At 37.7% G+C, this 18,767-nt stretch overlaps 1 protein-coding gene across 1 annotated transcript in view; it reads right to left on the reverse strand.

The window, feature by feature from the left end:
• The window catches only part of LOC122732573 (transmembrane protease serine 11E-like), a 67,752-nt gene extending 49,199 nt beyond the window's left edge, over nt 1–18,553 (reverse strand). Inside the window, 2 exon segments of the mRNA XM_043972805.1 lie at nt 18,400–18,440; nt 18,443–18,553. Of these exon segments, the coding sequence (XP_043828740.1) occupies nt 18,400–18,440; nt 18,443–18,553 (152 nt within the window).
• Between the last annotated feature and the right edge of the window lie 214 nt (nt 18,554–18,767).

The following is an 18,767-nucleotide window of genomic DNA, read 5'->3' on the forward strand; positions in this document are numbered from 1 at the left end:
TTCAAAGGTCAGTTTATCATCCACTATGGGGTACTACTGTTTAAATGAGATGCATAATCACTCAAAGATATTTGGCCTCTCCACAGAGAAAAAAATATCAAATGGATCATAGAATCATAGATTTAGACCTATCAGGAACTTTAGAGGTCATCTAGTTTAGCTGTCATATCATATAGATAAGGACACTGAAGCTGAGAAGTGAAGTGACTTGCCCAGGGTCACACAATTAGGAAATGTATGAGTTTGATTTGAACCTAGGTCTTCCTTATTTCAAGTCTACTGTCCATAACAGAGATCGACAAACCATAGTCCATTAGCTAAATTAAGCCCACTATCTGTTTTTGTAAGTACCAAGAGCTAAGAATGACACTTGGTTCAGATCATGGTAGGCAGTAATTGAACAATCCATATAGCTTTTACATCACTACACATAAACAGACATAGCACATGGACAATGAACTGGGTCCAAAATTGAATAGGAAAAAGAGGGCAGGCTAGATTGTATTTATGGAATTGTGCAATACTCTTAATGATCCTAAACTCCTCCCTAAAATAAAGGCCTGTCCACATTCTTCTGGTGATGCTGTATTGCAGTGAATAATAATAATTCACAAACTCCAAAGAATTAAAATTGCAGGTCACCCAAAGGGCAATAGGGAATGTAAAGGCATAAATAGCCTGCAAAACATTGTCATTGAAGAACTGCAAAAGGATAAATGGCAAAAAGGATAGTGTAATTTAATGTTGTTCTCCCTTTCATAGCCAAACTCCTAGAAGAAGCCATCTGTGTTCATTACCTCCATCCTCACTTCCCAATAAATGTAATCTGACTTCTGACCTCACTACTCAACAAGTCCAAAAATTGACCTCATTCTTTTGCTTCCATAACCATCTTTCCTCCAAACTTCATTTTTTTCTATTAAGGACACCCCTATCCTTCTAGTCACCCAAGTTTAAAATGTCAGAACCATCCCCAATTTTCCCTCTCCCTCACATCCTATGACCAATCAATTTCCAAAGTTTGCTCACTACACCTCAAAAAATATATTTCAGCACTTTCTTTTTCTCAACCTATAAGCTGCCATCTAGTTCAGACCTCATTACCTCCCACCTGTACTATTATAATTGTCCTAATTGGTCACTGTTGCCAGAATAATCTTCCTAAAATATGCCACTCTCCTTAAGACCCTACAATGGCTACCTATTGAGTATAGCATTTTTTACAAACAACCTTTTAACCTTGTCTTTTAAAGCCCATCACATCCTAGCCCTAGCCTGTCCTTCCTAGGCTTATTTCACACTATCATCCTTCAAGCCTTAGATATTTCATCCAAACTTGTCTACCCAGCTTTCCATACATGCATTTCCGACATTTGTGTCATGCCACAGGCTATCTTCTAAGCCTGAATTTCAGTTCTTTCTCACCTCCAGCTCTTTAGAATCTCTAATTTCATTAAAGATTATGATTACGTGCCAGATCCTAAAAAAAATCTTTCCTTGTTCTCCTAGTTTTTTGTTCTTTCTTTGTTCTCAAATAATCATGTATATACTTGTTCTTTTACATATTATATCTGCTGAACTCCTGGGGAGAAGAGATTTTTTGTTTTGTTTTGTCTTTGTTTCTTCAGAGACTAGTATAATTCCTTTCACATAATAGGTACTAAATACAGCTTGATGTATGAATCTAGAAATATAGAATGAGAAAAAGATATGGGTAGGTCATGTAGCAAGGGTGAAGAATAACAAATGCATAGCCTGTGTGCTTCATTGATAGACATCTTTTAGACTGTGAGGTTTTTTTTTGTTGTTTTTTGTTTGTTTGTTTGTTTTTAGTGAAGCAATTGGGGTTAAGTGACTTGCCCAGGGTCACACAGCTAGTAAGTGTTAAGTGTCTGAGGCCGGATTTGAACTCAGGTACTCCTGACTCCAGGGCCAGTGCTCTATCCACTGCGCCACCTAGCCGCCCCAAATTAGAATTTTATTTTATTTTATTTTTTTAGTGAGGCAATTGGGGTTAAGTGACTTGCCCAGGGTCACACAGCTAGTAAGTGTTAAGTGTCTGAGGTCGGATTTGAACTCAGTTACTCCTGAATCCAGGGCTGGTGCTCTATCCACTACACCACCTAGCTGCCCTAGACTGTGAGTTTAAAAAAAAAAACAACTGTTTTTGGTTTTCTTTGTGTCTTCCATATTTAGCACTGTGCCTGACATAGAGGAGATACTTAACAAATGCTTGCTGACTTGACATGCAGTCCCAAGGGTTCTAGAAACCTAGTCTTAGCCTTGGAAAGGGGGAAAAGGGAACCTAGAAGAGAGAACTGAGCAGGAATATCCTGAAAAATGCTTAACTACTGTTCTCTGAGGGGAGAAAAAGCAGGCCAACACACTTTTCAGTTTAATTTGCATTATTAATATTTTTCCAACACTTTCATAAATCTCAACAATCAACAAAACAATAAATCAAGTCTGATTTGAAATATTTGCCAATTTCCAAGGCACTGATAATTTAATAGTTGTTTCTGGGAGCTGGCTCTAGTTCATTCCTAGAGCTAAGTATGGACAGAGGCCAGAGCTGAGCATAGAGAATGGAATTTAAGACTGGATTCATTTACACATCTCTTCTTTATGGAAGGAAAAAAAGCTTGGAAGAGTGACTAAACAAATTAATATTATAAAGGGGAAGGGACAAATGGCATACAATTCACGTAAAAGATTGATAAATCGTTTCTACCAATTTGTTAAACTCATCTATTCTAAGAACCATTGCTAGAAAACATATTAACTAAAAATACAAACAAACAAAACACATTAACTATTTTTTAAATCAGTCATGTGATTTCATCGACACAGGGAACTTCTAGAAATGACCTTGACCAATACAAATAGATACTCTTTTTTCTGAGGCTTAGAGCTACCTATACACAAAAAGTTTGACACACAAGACTTGAACCTGTCTTCCTGACTTGAAGGCTAGCACTCTAGCCACAATAGCAAGCTGCTTCTTTTATTAGCATTGTAGAGTAATTAAGTATATACGAGGGAGTGTCCCATGATGAAAAAAAAAACCAACAACACTGGCCTCAGAGTCCAAAGATCTGGGTTTGAGTCCTGTCTCTGGCACTGGATAGCCTTGTGACTTTCAGCAAGTCACTGTACTTTTTAGGCCAAAATTTCTCACCTGTGAAAATGGGGATAATAATATTTGTGACATTTATTTCACAGGATTATTATAAGAAAGTACTTTGTAAATTATAAATTGATATGCTACACATGGATCTGTCTTACTTCCTTCATTATTATCTTAAGCTACCAAAGAATACCTAAACATTTTAAATCACCATTCTAAGTCTATATACTGTTTATTATAATAATTAAATCATTTAAATCTAAAGGGTGGGGGGAAAATCTCACTCACAGTATAAGGGCAAACATTGTATTAGATAGGGGCTGTTAACCTTTTTTTTTGTTGTTTCATGGACCCCTTTGTCAGGTGAAACCTATAGACCTCTTCTGTGAGAATCAGGGTGCCACCCCCTGTAACATCACACTTCTCAGAATGTTTCTTGTGAATAAAATAAAAAATATAGGATTACAGAGGAAACCAATTATGTGGAAATACACTTATTAAAATATTTTTAAAACAAATTCATGAACATCAGGCTAAGAACACTCAAATAACAGAATTCAGCTAGATACTGACTTTCATGAGAAAAGAGGAAGAATAGCTGACATATCACAAGAAATAAGGAAACAGAAGCACCCTATGCTGAGAAGGTGGCCAGGGATGCAGTGTCCTCTGGAGAGGCCCAAGTTTCCAAGAGTAAAAGAAGATGTAAAGAATGTGAAAAGAAAAATTTTAGGTGAATCAACTGTCATGAAGGCAGAAGGCTTTTCTTAAATTAAATCATTTCCTCTAAGAAAGGAAGGCTTGACAAAGGAGGCATTACATTTGCTGGAATTCTTGTGGTTTCTGCCTATGGAGAGGATCTCACCAAGTATTATCCAACCCACTCTACACCATTACTTCTGCTGAAACCGCTACAGAAAATTAATTGTCAGCCATGAAGTACACCGTTTGGAGCAACAAGCTAGAATGCTGATAACTGAGACCTCAAACCCCAGCTTTCCCACTTTGCCCTGTGGAATGTGGACCAAATTACTCATAATAATAGCTTTAGTATACTTTACAATTTTTATGACATGCTGTTAATGCTTTACCTATATTTATCCATTAATCTTGGCTATGTCTGTGAGTTATATAGTAGACAAGGTTAATTATCCCCATTTTACAAGTAGAAAAACTGAGAGACTGGGAGGTTGTGACTTGCCTTAAGTCAAAGGGCATTGCTACACAACCAGGACATATCTCTTGGTCCTTGCACTTTTCCCACTATACTTGACCTTTCTCTCTCTTTTAATAGTTATACTTCTCTACCTCATGGAACTTTGGTATGCAATAACAACTAATAAAAATGACTGTGTGCTTTTATACAAGTTTGTAATTGTTATTATTATTACAGTAACCATAATTAGTTAGTGTCCTAGATAATTGAAATCTACTGCTTGATAAGTACTAGCTCAGTGGACAAAGTCATTTCAACAAATATTTATAAAAGGTCTTCCAGGTGCAAGTTTCTGTATTTAAAAAATGAGAAATGATAACAAAAAAATCAAAATATTCAAGGAGCTTTCAATCGTATGCCTGTGTAGAAGAGAAAGAAGAGAAGGGGAAAAGAAAAACAAGTCTACAATAACTCCAGCCCAAGTTCCAAAACAGAGGTAGGAGACATGGTCCTGTGAGAGATTCAGAGGCAGGAGAAAATATATCCAGTTAGGGATATCCAGAAAGGCTTTTTTGAAGGAAGTAATATTTGAATTGGACTTAGAAGGATAAAAACAGTTTTTGACAGGTGGAGATGGACAGAGAAGATTATTACAAAAAAGAAGAAAAAGTGAGCTCTTGAACTCATGACATAATCTCTCCAAAAAACATCCAAATCCTGCCATAGGACAATGCCCAGAGCAGCAAAACCCCCAGAAGAATGGGCTGAAATAATCTTCCAACTAAGAATAGCTTGGAAGGTCAGAAGGAGGGAGCTGCGGTGTTGAGACAGGAGTGGATCCCAACCCCACAGTCACCCTGACACAGATCCAGTCCCAGAAGGCCTCACCAGAGAAGGAGACCGCCCCCCTCCCCATCCCCAGCCTCTGAATCAACTGAAGCACAAGTGTCATCTAGAACTACTAAGCTCACAGTCTGGTGAGAGGGCTGAGCCCTTGGCAGGGGGGAGACTACAGGGGTCTATGTTGGCGCTGAGACAGAACTTGGGTTTTTCAGCCCTGCTGGGAACTAGGAGGTAGGCTTGAATAGCAGTTGCCCAGGTTGGGGAGGGGCACAGGCTCATCAGAGCTAAAAACCACAACACACAAAGCTGGTTGATTAGCAAGAGAACAGGCCAGGCGAGTGAAGAAACTGATCCTCTTTAAATCATACCACCTGGGACTTCTGAAGCTTGGGATACTACAGCCTGGAAACAGTGCCCCACTTTAAGGAGCTAAAAGTCAAGTAAAAGAAAGGCAAGATGAGCAGACAAAGAAAAGTGAGGACCATAGAAAGTTTCTTTAGTGACAAGGAAGATCAAGGTGAACACTCAGAGGAAGATATCAACATCAGGACCCCTTTATCTAAAGCTTCCAAGAAAAATATGAATTGGTCTCAGGCCATAAAGGTACTAAAAAAGGACTTTGAAGATAAAGTTAGAGAGGTAGAGGAAAAAATGGAAAGACAAAAGACAAAAGTGACTCCAAGATTCCAAGACTGTCTTTGGTACAATTAATTAAATGGTACAATTAATTAAAAGAATCAAGATGAACTATGGGAAGAAGCTGATGAGTTTGGGGATATGTTGAATTTGTGGTACATGTGGGATGTTCAGATGGCATTGTCCAACAAGTTGTTGGAAATGTAGAGTCTGAGAAGACAGTTAGGGATATATTGGAGAAATAAGGGTAGAAGCATGATAGTGGAAAATTGTGGTACTGGATAAGATTACTTAATGTAGAGAGAAAAGAAAAGGTCATAGATAGAGACTTGGAAAATAAGTATATTCAGAATTGAAAAGTGTATGGAGACAAAGAAGAAAGACTAACTCATATTTTGATAGCATATTACAAGATGTCTCCCTCACAACAACCCTGTGAGATAGGTGGTGCTAGTATTATTACCTGTATTTTACATATAGACAGTTGATCAGGGATATTTGATAGTCAGATTGAGAATCTTAGAAGCAACTCTTCCAATTCTAACTATCTGTGATACTGCAAGATGTTCTATATACTGATGTCTACCACATGACTTAGTCACTCCATCATATCATGGATTGCAAATGAACTGACCCAGTCTCTTAGTCTATAAAATGAAGACAATAATCTCTCCTATTTACCTTCTTCAGTTGTCTATTGTCCAAATTATCTACTAACCATAATAAGACCCTTTGGGAGTCTAAATGCCATAGAATTACTTACTGATGAAATCAAGAAAAAATAGTTATCAGTGAGATGAGACATCTTAATCAGTCAAATAGAAGAGCCATGTCAGACAACTTGACTAGGAGTCAAAAACATAGATACCAGCTTTAGTTCTGCTACTAAATGTTTATCTTTAGATAAGATAAGAAATAACACTATCTGCCTGCTTGAGAAGAATGCTATTATATATAATGAAGCCTTATGGTTCCTTGAACTCCTGGAAGAGTAATATTGTATAAGCTAATTATTATTTATGATTCTAAAAACCTCAGGGGCTGTACAACACAAAGAATATATACTGTACAGAAATGTAACTAGCTTTCTGAAGCCTGAACACATTGAGTTGTTGGAGGGTTCTGGAGGTGGGTATATACTAATAGGTATTCTGGAACCAGCTCATACCAACTCACTAGAGCTAGTTATTAGTTTTTCAGTTGAATATTTACTCATCACAAAATGGCAAATGCTATGAATCAGAGCTGTCTAGGCTTAAGAAAGTGATGGGAAAATGTTAACAACACAGATTCAACTTAAAAATGTTTTGTTTGACAGGTTCCCCCCCTCCCCACATAAGATCTATTATCAAATATTTACCAACATATTCCTGGTCCAGTTACCCTATGAAGACATCCATCACAAGCCAATGCCACATGACAGATGACTCTTGACTCCCCAGTACCTGGGAGATGACAGAAGAGAAAGGCAGTCAATCAGGCAAACCATAGTTTCATTGCTGCTGTATTGCCAGGGAGTTTTTTTTAAATAAAAAGTCTGGAAAGGCTTCTGGGAAGATGGCAGAGTCGGTCAGACAACTTTTTGCTCTCCAAATTTCCTCCACACAAAAAAAGAAAAAACAAACCATAGCTCAGAGCAGCAGAAATAGACTTGGGTTGAAGCAGGTATCTTCCTAAGACAATTTAAGAAGATCCCAGTAAAGACCCAACTTCAGGGGTGGACGCTTCTGCCTAAGTGACCTGCAAACCCTTCCAGGCTAACCCTGCAGAATCAACAAAACAACAAGCCCTGGAGGCAGATGGGTTGAGAGGCAGCCTCAGCCTTAGAAATGTTCATCTCACAGACAGCATGAGCATCGGAAGGTTGAGTAGGGGAAGACTGAAAGGCCTTCTAGTGTTGAGGGACACTAAAAACAGCTATTGTTGATGAGATGCATCCTGGACTGTGACTATAGGTAGAAGGAGCTAGCACACACCTGGTGAGTGCAGAAGCAATGGATGGGGACTCTGTGGGCTGTGAGCACCTGCAGGAGAGCAGAGTCCCTGGTTTCAGTTTCAGGGCAGAGAGAACAGCTGTAGTTTGCAGTCACCAGAGGGACCACAGGGAGCAAGATTATTTGCAGGATAGTGTGGCTGGGAGCCTAGCTGTGGCTTAGGAGTGAAGAGGAGAGCCTAAGGTCGGGCCCTGAGACAGACCTCAGAATACAATTGCTTACGAGTCATTCCCCAATTGAACATGGTCAAAGGAGGGGCAGATAGGTGGTGCAGTGGATAGAGCATCGGCCCTGGAGTCAGGAGGACCTGAGTTCAAATCTGGCCTCAGACACTTGACACTTACTAACTGTGTGACCCTGCGCAAGTCACTTAGCCCCAATTGCCTCACCCCCCCCCAAAAAAAATAGTTGAAGGAAATAAATGTGAGTCATTAAAAAAAATAATAAAATGGTCAAAGGATATGAACAGGCAGTTTTGAGACAAAGAAAGCAAAGTTATCTATAATGATATGAAAAAATGCTCTAGATCACTATTGATCAGAGAAATAGACATTAAAACAACTCTGAGGTATCACTTCACCCCTATCAGAATGGTAACTAACAAAAAAGTAAAATATTTACTGTTGGAGGGGATGTGGGAAAACTGGGATGCTAATCCACTGTTAGTGGAGTCATGAAAAGATTCAACCATTCTGGAGAGCAATTTGGAACTATGCCCAAAGGGCTATAGAACTGTACATACCCTTTGATCTAGCAATACCACTGCTAGGGCTATATCCCAAAGACATACCCAAAAAGAGGAAAAGATCTTTTTGTACAAAAATATTTATAGTAGCTCTTTTTGTGGTGTCTAAGAATTGGAAATCAAAGGAATGTCCATCAATTGGGGAATGGCTAAACAAACTGTGGTATATGAGGGTGATGGAATATTATTGTGTTGTAAGGAAGGACAAGCAGGATGATTTCAGAAAGGCCTGGAAAGACTTGTATGAACTGATGTATAGTGAAGAGAACAGAAGCAAGAGAACATTGTTTACAGAGACATCAATATTGTTTGATGAAGAACTGTGAATGACAATTATTCTCAGCAATATAATGATCCAAGGCAATACCAAAGAACTAATGATGAAGCATACTATCCACCTCCAAAGAAAAAATTGATATTGATGGAACACAGACCAAAGCATGCTATTTTTCACTTTCTTTCATTTTTTTCCTTTTATTCAAGTTTTCTTGTACAAAATGACTAATACGGTAATATTTTACGTAATCACACATGTTTACCACCTCAAGGAGGAGAGAGGAGAGGGAGAAAATAAGGGATAAAATTTGAAACTCAAAACTATAAGTAAAAATGTTTATTATTAGGAAAAAAAAAAGGGAAAATGAAAACAAAACAAATATAAATAAATCAATAAAAATGAGCAAGCAAAGGAGAAAGAACCTAACCATAAAAAGTTACTATGCAGATAGAGAAGATCTGGGTTTATATTCAGAGGAAGATAATGGAGCTAAAAAAAGCCACTCCTTTTTCAATGAGAAATGTCAAATAGTCCCAAGCACAGAAAGAGTTCTTGAAAGAACTCAAAAAAAGAAAAATTGAGGAAAAAGTAGAAAAAAATAAGAGCAAGCCAAGAAAATCAAGAAAATTATGAAAAGAAAGTCAACCAGGCTGGATTTGAACTCAAATTTTCTTGATTCCATGGTCAAGGAGACACAGAACCATTGAATTCTTATTTCATTTCAATCTTCTGAAGCATAGAAAAATGCTTATAAAAAAGTGAAACAGAAAACCCAGGCAAGGATTTAAGACAGATGAGGACCAAGATCAGAGCTAGGGAGGCGGAGAGAAGCCAGCAAGTTGCCTGAGCTCTCCTGCAGTCCCCTCAAAAAGAACATTAAATCAAGCCTCTAAACAGATTCTACTGTGAGGCTTCTATGGCTTGTAGATTCCTTATGACCCTGGGCTTGCTCCCTGTGCTTGCTCCAGGAGCTGGGATGGCCCAGCCCAGTCGTGCCTGTCCTGTGGGTGGCCCTTCACCAGGCAGTCTGCCCTCTCAGCTGGTGCTGGCAGATCTCTCAACTGGCCTGCTGTGATACCAGCTTGCTGAGCCAGGATCAAGGAGCCTCTGTTGCTCTGCTGTGGCCAAGAGCTTCCTGCTGACTTGCTCAGACCCCCTCTATGCTGCGCTGCACTATGCTGAGCTGCATTGTGCTACTCTTTTGCCCAAGTGAGACCAACCTTTCCTGAAGTCTTCTAAATTATCTCAAGTTGGAAGATTGTGTCTCTGTCTTTTTGTAGGTTCTGTAGTTTCAGAATCTGTTTAGATGCTTGATTTAATGTTCTTTTTGAGGGAACTACAGGAGAACTCAGGCAACTTGCTGGCTTCTCTCTGCCATCCTGGTTCTGCCCTTGGTCCTCATCTATCTTAAGTCTTTGCCTGGGTTTTTTGTTCCCTATCCCCCAGTACAAGAAACTTGAAACAATGACCCTTGTCAGTGATCTTGTGCCCCAGGAGCAGACCTCAACTTTAAAAAAAAAAAAGCTACAATATGAGTAAGAAACAGAAAAGAGCTTTTACCATTGAGAGCTTCTGTGTAGACAGGGAAGAGCTAAACACAAACTCAAATGAGGACAATACTCTCAAATTGCCTACATGTGAAGACACAAGAGGGAAGATGAATTGGTCTCAAGACCAAAAAGCCTTCTTGGAGGAGCTCAAAAAGGATTTTAAAAATCATTTGAAAGAGGTAGAAGAAAAAATGGAAAGAGAAATGAAAGCAACACAAGAAAATTATGAATCAACAGCTTGGAAAAGGAAGCACAAAGATTGACTGAAGAAAGCAATTCCTTAAAAAATTCATTTGGCCAAATAGAAAAGAAGGTGCAAAAAATGTCTGAAGAAAACAATGCCTTAAAATTTTGAATTGGACAGATGGAAGCTAATGACTCCATGAGACACCAGGAACCAGTCAAATATAATCAAAAGAATGAAAAATAGAAGAAAATATGAAGTACCTCATTGGAAAGACAACTGACCTGGAAAATAGATCCAGGAGAGACAATTTAAGAATTATTGGACTACATGAAAGCCATGATCAGAAAAAGAGTCTAGCTACCATATTCCAGGAAATTATCAAGGAGAACTGCCCTGATATTATAGAATCAGAGGATAAAATTGTCATTGAAAGAATCTCCTCCTGAAAAAGAAAGTCAACCAACTTGAAATAGATAATCAAAAGTTTAGGGAGGAATATCATTCCTTGAAAACTAGAATTCAGCAAGAGGAAGGTAATGCCATTCTAAGACAACAAGAAATCATAAAATAAAAACAAAAGAATCAAGAAAATAGAAGAGAAAGTGAAACATCTCATCAGAAAAACAACTGATCCAGGGAACAGATCAAGGAGAAAGAATATAAGAACTACCTGAAAATTACAATTAAAAAAAGGATCATGATACAATCATTACAATTATCCAAGAATGTATCGAGGAAAATTGCCCTGAAGTTCTAGAACAAGAAGACGAAGCAGAAATAGAAAATACCAACCACTTACCACCTGAAAGAGATCACAGGAGAAAAATCTGCAGTAATATCATAGCTGAGTTATGTTAAGGAGAAAACATTGGAATCAACAAGAAAAAAATTAAATATCATGGAGCTACAATAAGAATTAAACAAGACCTACCAACTATTACATTGAATGACTATAGGTCTTGGAATATTATATTCCATAGAGCAAAAGAGCTGGGGTAACAACCAAGGGTAACTTACCCAGCAAAGTTAAGTATAATCCTGAATGGGGAAAAAAAGGACATTTAAAGAATTGAAAGACTTTCAGGTTTTTGTGACAAAAAACCCAGAACTTAAGGGAAAATTTGGCATATAACATCCAGGAGAAAATAAGGGAAACATAAGTGACTCAATAAGGACAAAATGTTTACTTCTTATATGTGAAAACATTAGCAGTATCTTTATGACTGTCATTATTATTTGGGTAGTTTAATAGAAATGCTTTGGCTGACCTGAGTATGACAGGGTGATTCTTAAATATTAATAAATAAATAAATGTAGGAAGTGATGAAAAGGAGTAATTACCTCATCCAAACGAGGAATAAGGGAAAAAATTATTCAAAAGAAGCTAATAGAGGAGAGAGCAGGTAATGATGGAAACTACTCTCATCATGAATGGGTTAAAAGGGGGCGGCTAGTTGGTGCAGTGGATAAAGCACTGGCCCTGGATTCAGGAGTTCCTGAGTTCAAATCCGGCCTCAGACACTTGACACTTACTAGCCGTGTGACCCTGGGCAAGTCACTTAACCCCATTCCCCCTTTAAAAAAAATTTTTTTTAATTAAAATGAATGGGTTAAAAGGTAGTGGGGAGAGGATAAGAAAGGGACTCTTAGAGCAGGGTCCAGAATAGGGTAGGGTAAAGAATGGGAGGGCAAGGTAGTGGGTAGAAATAAAGCAGAGGAGTGAGGAGGGATAGGGTAAATAAATTTTTCTTGTATAACTAAAGCCCCTGTTGCCAGAAATAGAAGGAATACAGAAAATTGCGGGAAAACTTTCATGGGCTATATCTCAAATAGGATGTGATTGAGTTGACATATTGCTCTGCTGTAGGAGATCATGAGCTGGTTAACTTGGAAAGGCATGACAAGAATTGGACTTGTGAAGGAAGATGCTATTCACCTTCAGAGAAATAGATGATGAGTAGGAATAATCATAGTGTGAGAAAATAATTATTAATAATTATTTTCTCACAATATTATAGTCACATATGTATGTATGAGGATATATTGTATGTGTATAGATATTTATGTCTATGTATACATATATGGATATGTATACCCACTTAATCGCAGCCTTCTTTAGAGGGAAGGGGGGGGGGAAGATAACAAAGTAAAAAGCACACAGCAGAAAACAAAAGAAAACTACCAAGGAAGCAAAAAAAAGTGGGGGAGATTTGAAAACTATATGTAGTATTTATTTTATAGGTTTTCTTGAAATGGAAATTTATTGTTTTATATTGAATCCTCTTGTGTTCTACTGTGTACTTGGCAATGAGGTTTTTTTTTTTCCTTTTCTCTTTTTGTATTTGTTTAAAAATTTAAAAATAAAATACAGGGTCTGACATGCTGCAGCATTACAACAGCTTTATTCCTTATTCTCAGTATCTATAGTATCATTACTTTCTAACCAACCTGCCTCAAAAATGAAAAACTCACACCTGAACTAGCAAGAATATTTTTACACTTCTAAACAATTATCTTGGGGAGGATAAAGGAAGTACTGTGGTACAGTGGAAAGAGATAGAGAGTCAGAGGGCCTAACTTCAAATCCTGGATCTGACACTTCCTACCTCTGTGACTTTGAGCAAATCTTTTCACCTCAAAACCTCAGTTTCCATATTTGCAAAAAAGATTAAGTGGCTTCTGAGGTCCCTGACAGATCTAATTCTATGATGCTATGAGTGTATATAGCCTAAGTATGGAATAGTCTAAGAAACTATATGGGGATTATAATCTGAGAAACTTCCCAAACTTTTATCTTTAACTAAATCAAAGATAAATAACACAATTAGAATTTTAATTCAAACAAATTCCTTGCTTCCTTTGGGCTAAGCAACAGATACTCCAGGGGGAAGGAGAGAAGAAAAAAAAAAGTATTTATTAAGTGCCTATGCTATTGCCCTCCAAGCTCTGGAGGAAGAAAAACGAATGAGACGCAGGAACCAACAGGCAACAGAGAGCGCAGTTTTCCAACTGCACAGCCACACTGTGGCCTGTGGCTCTTCAAGGCACTGATCCATGGTCTTCCGCGAATGGCGGAAGCCTACTATACTGTTGCCAGGTAACACAGCTCTTTACAAATATTATCTCATGTGATCCAGGGGGTTAGAATCATATTTAATTAGTGTTACTGTTGAAGCATAAAACATGATTACAGGGAGTGAGGAGTCCTTTAAAAAAAAAAAAAGTGCCTCTGCTTGGCATAGATATTTGCAAGAGTTAAGTAACAGTAATTGTATTATGTTAGAATTCCAACTTCTCCTCTCCAAACACAGATGCTTTCATCAAGAGGTTGATTTAGTCTTTTTGCTATTCCTCAATATTTAGGACAAAAGTGTTTCTTTAAATATTGTAGATTTTACACCTGGCCCATTGAAATGGGATAGCAATCAATGACACATCATTAAAATACATTAATATGAGATAAGCATTTCTGCTTACACTAAATTATATCCGTATTTCTTCCAACTCCCTAAGGATTCTCTCTGCCAGCTGGCAATGGAGTGACATTACTTCCATGAGTTCACCAACATCTTCTTTAAGGAATAATTTTAAATGATTAAAAAATCCTTTCAAAAGACAATGTTGGGGCAACTAGGTGGCACAGTGGATAGAGCACTGGCCCTGGAGTCATGAGGACCTGAATTCAAATCCAGGCTCAGACACTTGACACTTACTAGATGTGTGACCCTAGGCAAGTCACTTAACCCCAATTGCCTCACCAAAAAAAAAAAAAAAGACAATGTTAAAATCTAAGTTTGGAATCTAAAATCATTCTAAAAGCAGAAAAAATTATAAAATAAGAAATGAGAAATACGAATTATGTTAGTTGAACTTTATAGGTACCCATGAATATTCTTTAAATAATTTGTTGCATCTCCTTTTTTAAGTATTTAAGAAAATAAAATATAAAGTAAAATGAAGACAAATAAAAGAATTCTTTTCTAGATTAAAAAGTGGTCAAGAAAATTTAGTCAATAGAGCTTAAATGATGATGTATTATATATTTCTTTAGGTTTGGCTGTTTTGCCTTCCTCTGCATATTTGACTATTATTTCTTTCCTTAATTTCTATTGCTTCTTTTTTTTCTATTGGAATAATAACAGCTTAAATTCATGTGGTGCTTTAAAGTTTATAAAGTACTTTACATATGTTCTTTCTTTTGATCATCACAACAACCTGGTGAAGTAATATTATCATCCTCATTTGATAGATGAGGAGACCAAGACCAACACAGACCCAGAATCACACTTAAGAAGTAGCTGAAGATTTAACCTCAAATCTTGCTGATTCAAAGTCTAACGTGCTCAGGCCACTGTCTCCTAGCTCCTTAGAATTATGCAATTGTAACAAATGTCAGAGAAATGCTGAGATAAGAAAATGATAGTCGGTGTGATGTAAAATAGTAGCTAAAACGACTATACTAAAATGAAGTTGATATATATGTATGTGTGTATATATGTGTGTGTGTGTGTGTGTGTGTGTATGTATACATATAAAATATTGTTATGGGAATACAGTGGGACCCTAAGAAACCTAAAGATCTCAACCCCCAAGACCGAGGGAAAAGCAGTTCTCTCTCCCACCTCAGGTATGAGGTGTGGCAGGATATGATCCCAGTATGATAATAAGTAATAATAAAGTCTGCTAGAGAATATGCTGGATATGGTTGGATGCTGTATATCCTACTGATACCCAGTTATCAAAGATCCCCTCTTAGTTATCCAGCCCCAGTCTTTGCATTTACCCTTACCTTGTAATTCCCTTCCCTTTCTTTGGTTTGTAAAGATACAAAAGATCAGTCAACTCTTACTCCAGTGGGACAGTCACTGAGGTGATCTGTTCCCCAGACATATATTCATCTCCTAATAAGTCTCTTTTTATTTCACAAGATTCATGATGAACCTCCAATTCTTTGGGTAAGCTACCCCCCTGATCCAGGTTGCAAGTCCCCCCGAAACATTTCCATATATTGAAACAAATTTTTAGAAAACGTTATGAGGCCACTAAAATATATACTTCCAAAGTCATCATGACTTTACCTAGAAAGTTCATCTAGCTACTGACTAGTTATCTTAATTTACATACAAAATTAGTTATAAGAAAATTGAAGGGGAGCAGCTAGGTGGCACAGTGGATAGAGCACTGGTCCTGGATTCAGGAGGACCTAAGTTCAAATCCAGCCTCAGACACTTGACACTTACTAGCTGTGTGACCCTGGGCAAGTCACTTGACCCCAATTGCCTTTAAAAAAAATGAAGAATAAGTGATAAGGAAACAAAATGAATGCATATTTACTACAAAGGTTTTGTTTTTTCTTTAAATTTGAGATGGGGTGATAAGGAGAAAAAAACTTATTATTTGAAAATAAAAGAACAAAAGGAATTAAGTAGCATAAAATTTGCTGCCAAAGCTGTAGCTAATATGGGGCTGTTGGAGCTTTGTACAGAACATCATGCTCCTCCCTATGGTTTTTTAATATTTTATTTTCCCCAGTTACATGTAAAACCAAATTTTAACATTCTTTTTCTTAATTTTGAGTTTCAAATTCTCTCCTCCTTCCCTTCCCTCCCCCTCATTTAGAAGGCAAGACATTTAATCTAGGTTATACATGTGCAGTCATGCAAAACATATTCCATGTTATACATGTTGTGAAAGAAAACTGACAAAAAACCCTAAGAAATATAAAGAAAGCAAAGAAAAAGTACCTAAGTCATTCACAATTGATTGTTGTATAATACAGTTGTTCCTATGTACAATGTTCTCCTGGTCCTGCTCATTTTATTTTGCATCAGTTCATGTAATTCTTTCCAGGTTTTTCTGTGAGCATCCTGCTTCTTATTTCTTATAGTACAATAGTATTCCATCACAATCACATACCACAACTTGTTCAGCCATTCCCCAATTGATGGGCAACTCCTCAGTTTCCAATTCTTTGCCACCATTAAAAAGAACTGCAATAAATATTTGTGTACTCTGGTCCCATATTCTTTTGACAGATTTTCACACTTCCTCCTTAAGGTCAGTGGCCCTAGATAGCTAGCTATAGGAGAACCTTGAGGTGGAAAGGATCACCATAGAAAGAAAGCATTGGGGGCAGCTAGGTGCTGCGGTGGATAAAGCACTGGCCCTGGATTCATGAGGACCTGAGTTCAAATCCAGCCTCAGATACTTGACACTTACTACCTGTGTGACCCCGGCCAAGTCACTTAACCCTCATTGCCCTGCAAAAAAAAAAAAAAATCACCATGCCAGCTCACTGGATCCAGTGGGGATTGACTACTTTTATGTTGCCTCACCTAAGGATTTGCTTTTGGTAGGATAGGGGTTGGGGGTGGGGGGAGAGAGACTAAAATAATGGTGAGTTGCACTAACCATAGACATCCTAAGTCTTTAACTCCCATCCCCATCCTTCATCTGCTATGACTGCTTCTGACCTGTGCTACCTGTGCTGGGGTCCCCTACTATAGGGGATGCCTGAGAATAATAGTAATGGAGGTGCCCTAAAAATCCCACAGTCTCTTGAACCTTTACATCAATTAATTTTCCCCAAGTATTGCAATACCACTTTTCTGATCTATTGAAATCAAAACAAAATTATAGCAGTCCACTCATCTGATAATTTCTCATCCCCTCTCCAATTATACATCATTCCATTTCACTAATTTGCACTTATCCATAAACTTCTTTGTCAATACATTTACACCTGTTCTATGTATGTATGTTTTCCCTCTCTCCTCAATTATACTCTAAATTTCTCCAATCTGACCTCCTATTCTTTTTTTTTTTTCTTAGCCCACTACAATTCTAAAATTTGTTGGTTCCAGGACTAGGACTCTGATTGTCGGTATCCTTTGGAGAAGGAGTCAATCCTGGGAATGTAATCTTTAGCTTTGTTTCTTTCATCCAGATTATGAAATCCAAGTTTTCCAGGCAAACGAATGACCTTCTGGAAGATACATCAAGTTACTCCTCCCAGTTTCGTTCAAACTCCCTAAATTGTTTTTGTACCCTCCCTTTAGCTTCTCATCCCCTTTAAAACTATCCTTTTCTTTATAATTAGCATTACTATAAATGTTGTTGCCTCCATGAGTATTGTACTCTCACTCAAAGGGGAAGGTCATTTAGAAGAGAAGGATGGGAACAGAGGCAGTGTCTCCTATTAGAATTTGATTATGTTGACTTAAATAAGGCAAAGGGTGGCCTTTTTAAAAGCTGACCTATTTTAATTTAATAGGTTGTAAAGTCACCACCCTCCATCCACCTTGATTTCCTTTTTTTACTAAGGCCTACCCACTTTGGAATGCTTCAAGCCCTTAATTGTGTATTCAAAACTGTTGGTGCCTTTTCTTTCATTCTTCTCTAGTGGGTGAATTATGAATTAACTAGGTCTTCTCAGAATAGCCTTCTACCTTTTCCAAACTTATCCTGGCTACTGTTCATAAGATCATGAACTTAGAACTGAAAGAGACTTTAGAAGCTATTCCCTCACTTTATAGATGAAGGAACCCAGAGAGGTAAAGGGATATGCCCAAGATTACTCAGGAAGCAAATAACAGAGCTAGGATTTGAACCCAGATCCTCTGACTAAATCCAACACTTTCTACCCCTTTATGCTATCTCCCTGTAAATAATTCCTTTACCTCCTGCTCTCCCATCTATGTGCAAACTTTCTTTACTTCTGTGGTTTAGGAATGCATTTATTTACCTCCCTATATTGGGGGGGGGGGGGTGACAACAAAATTAAAGTTTAAGGAAAGGAAAGAATTTGTAATATTCACTTTGTCTCAATACCTACTTTAACTCCACCCTCACGACCCCCACCGCCATCCCCAGCATTTTATCTACCTATTGTTTCCTATCTTGTCATTGAAACCAAGAAGATTTTTTTTCTTGCATAATTTCCTGTTGGCAGTATTACTTCATGAATCTTGAAAACTGTGTTTAATTCCTTCTCACTTTTTCCCTCCCTAATATCTATTGCACTGACTTGTGAATTCATGCATACTGCTATGCTTCAAGGCATTCCAAATCCGTATTTATTGTTTTGTTTCTTTAAAGGTACATTTATTTTATTCTAAAATACTGTACTCTGCATGTGAATGATCCTCTGAGAACAGGCAAATTAAAGTCTCTGTTCATTCCAATCCTTACCTTCCTTCACCTACCCCACCTCCTCCTCACCACCCATTGATTTGGAGTCAAACACTTTATTC

Source organism: Dromiciops gliroides, chromosome 6, assembly GCF_019393635.1.
Source record: "Dromiciops gliroides isolate mDroGli1 chromosome 6, mDroGli1.pri, whole genome shotgun sequence".
Classification (NCBI taxonomy): domain Eukaryota; kingdom Metazoa; phylum Chordata; class Mammalia; order Microbiotheria; family Microbiotheriidae; genus Dromiciops; species Dromiciops gliroides.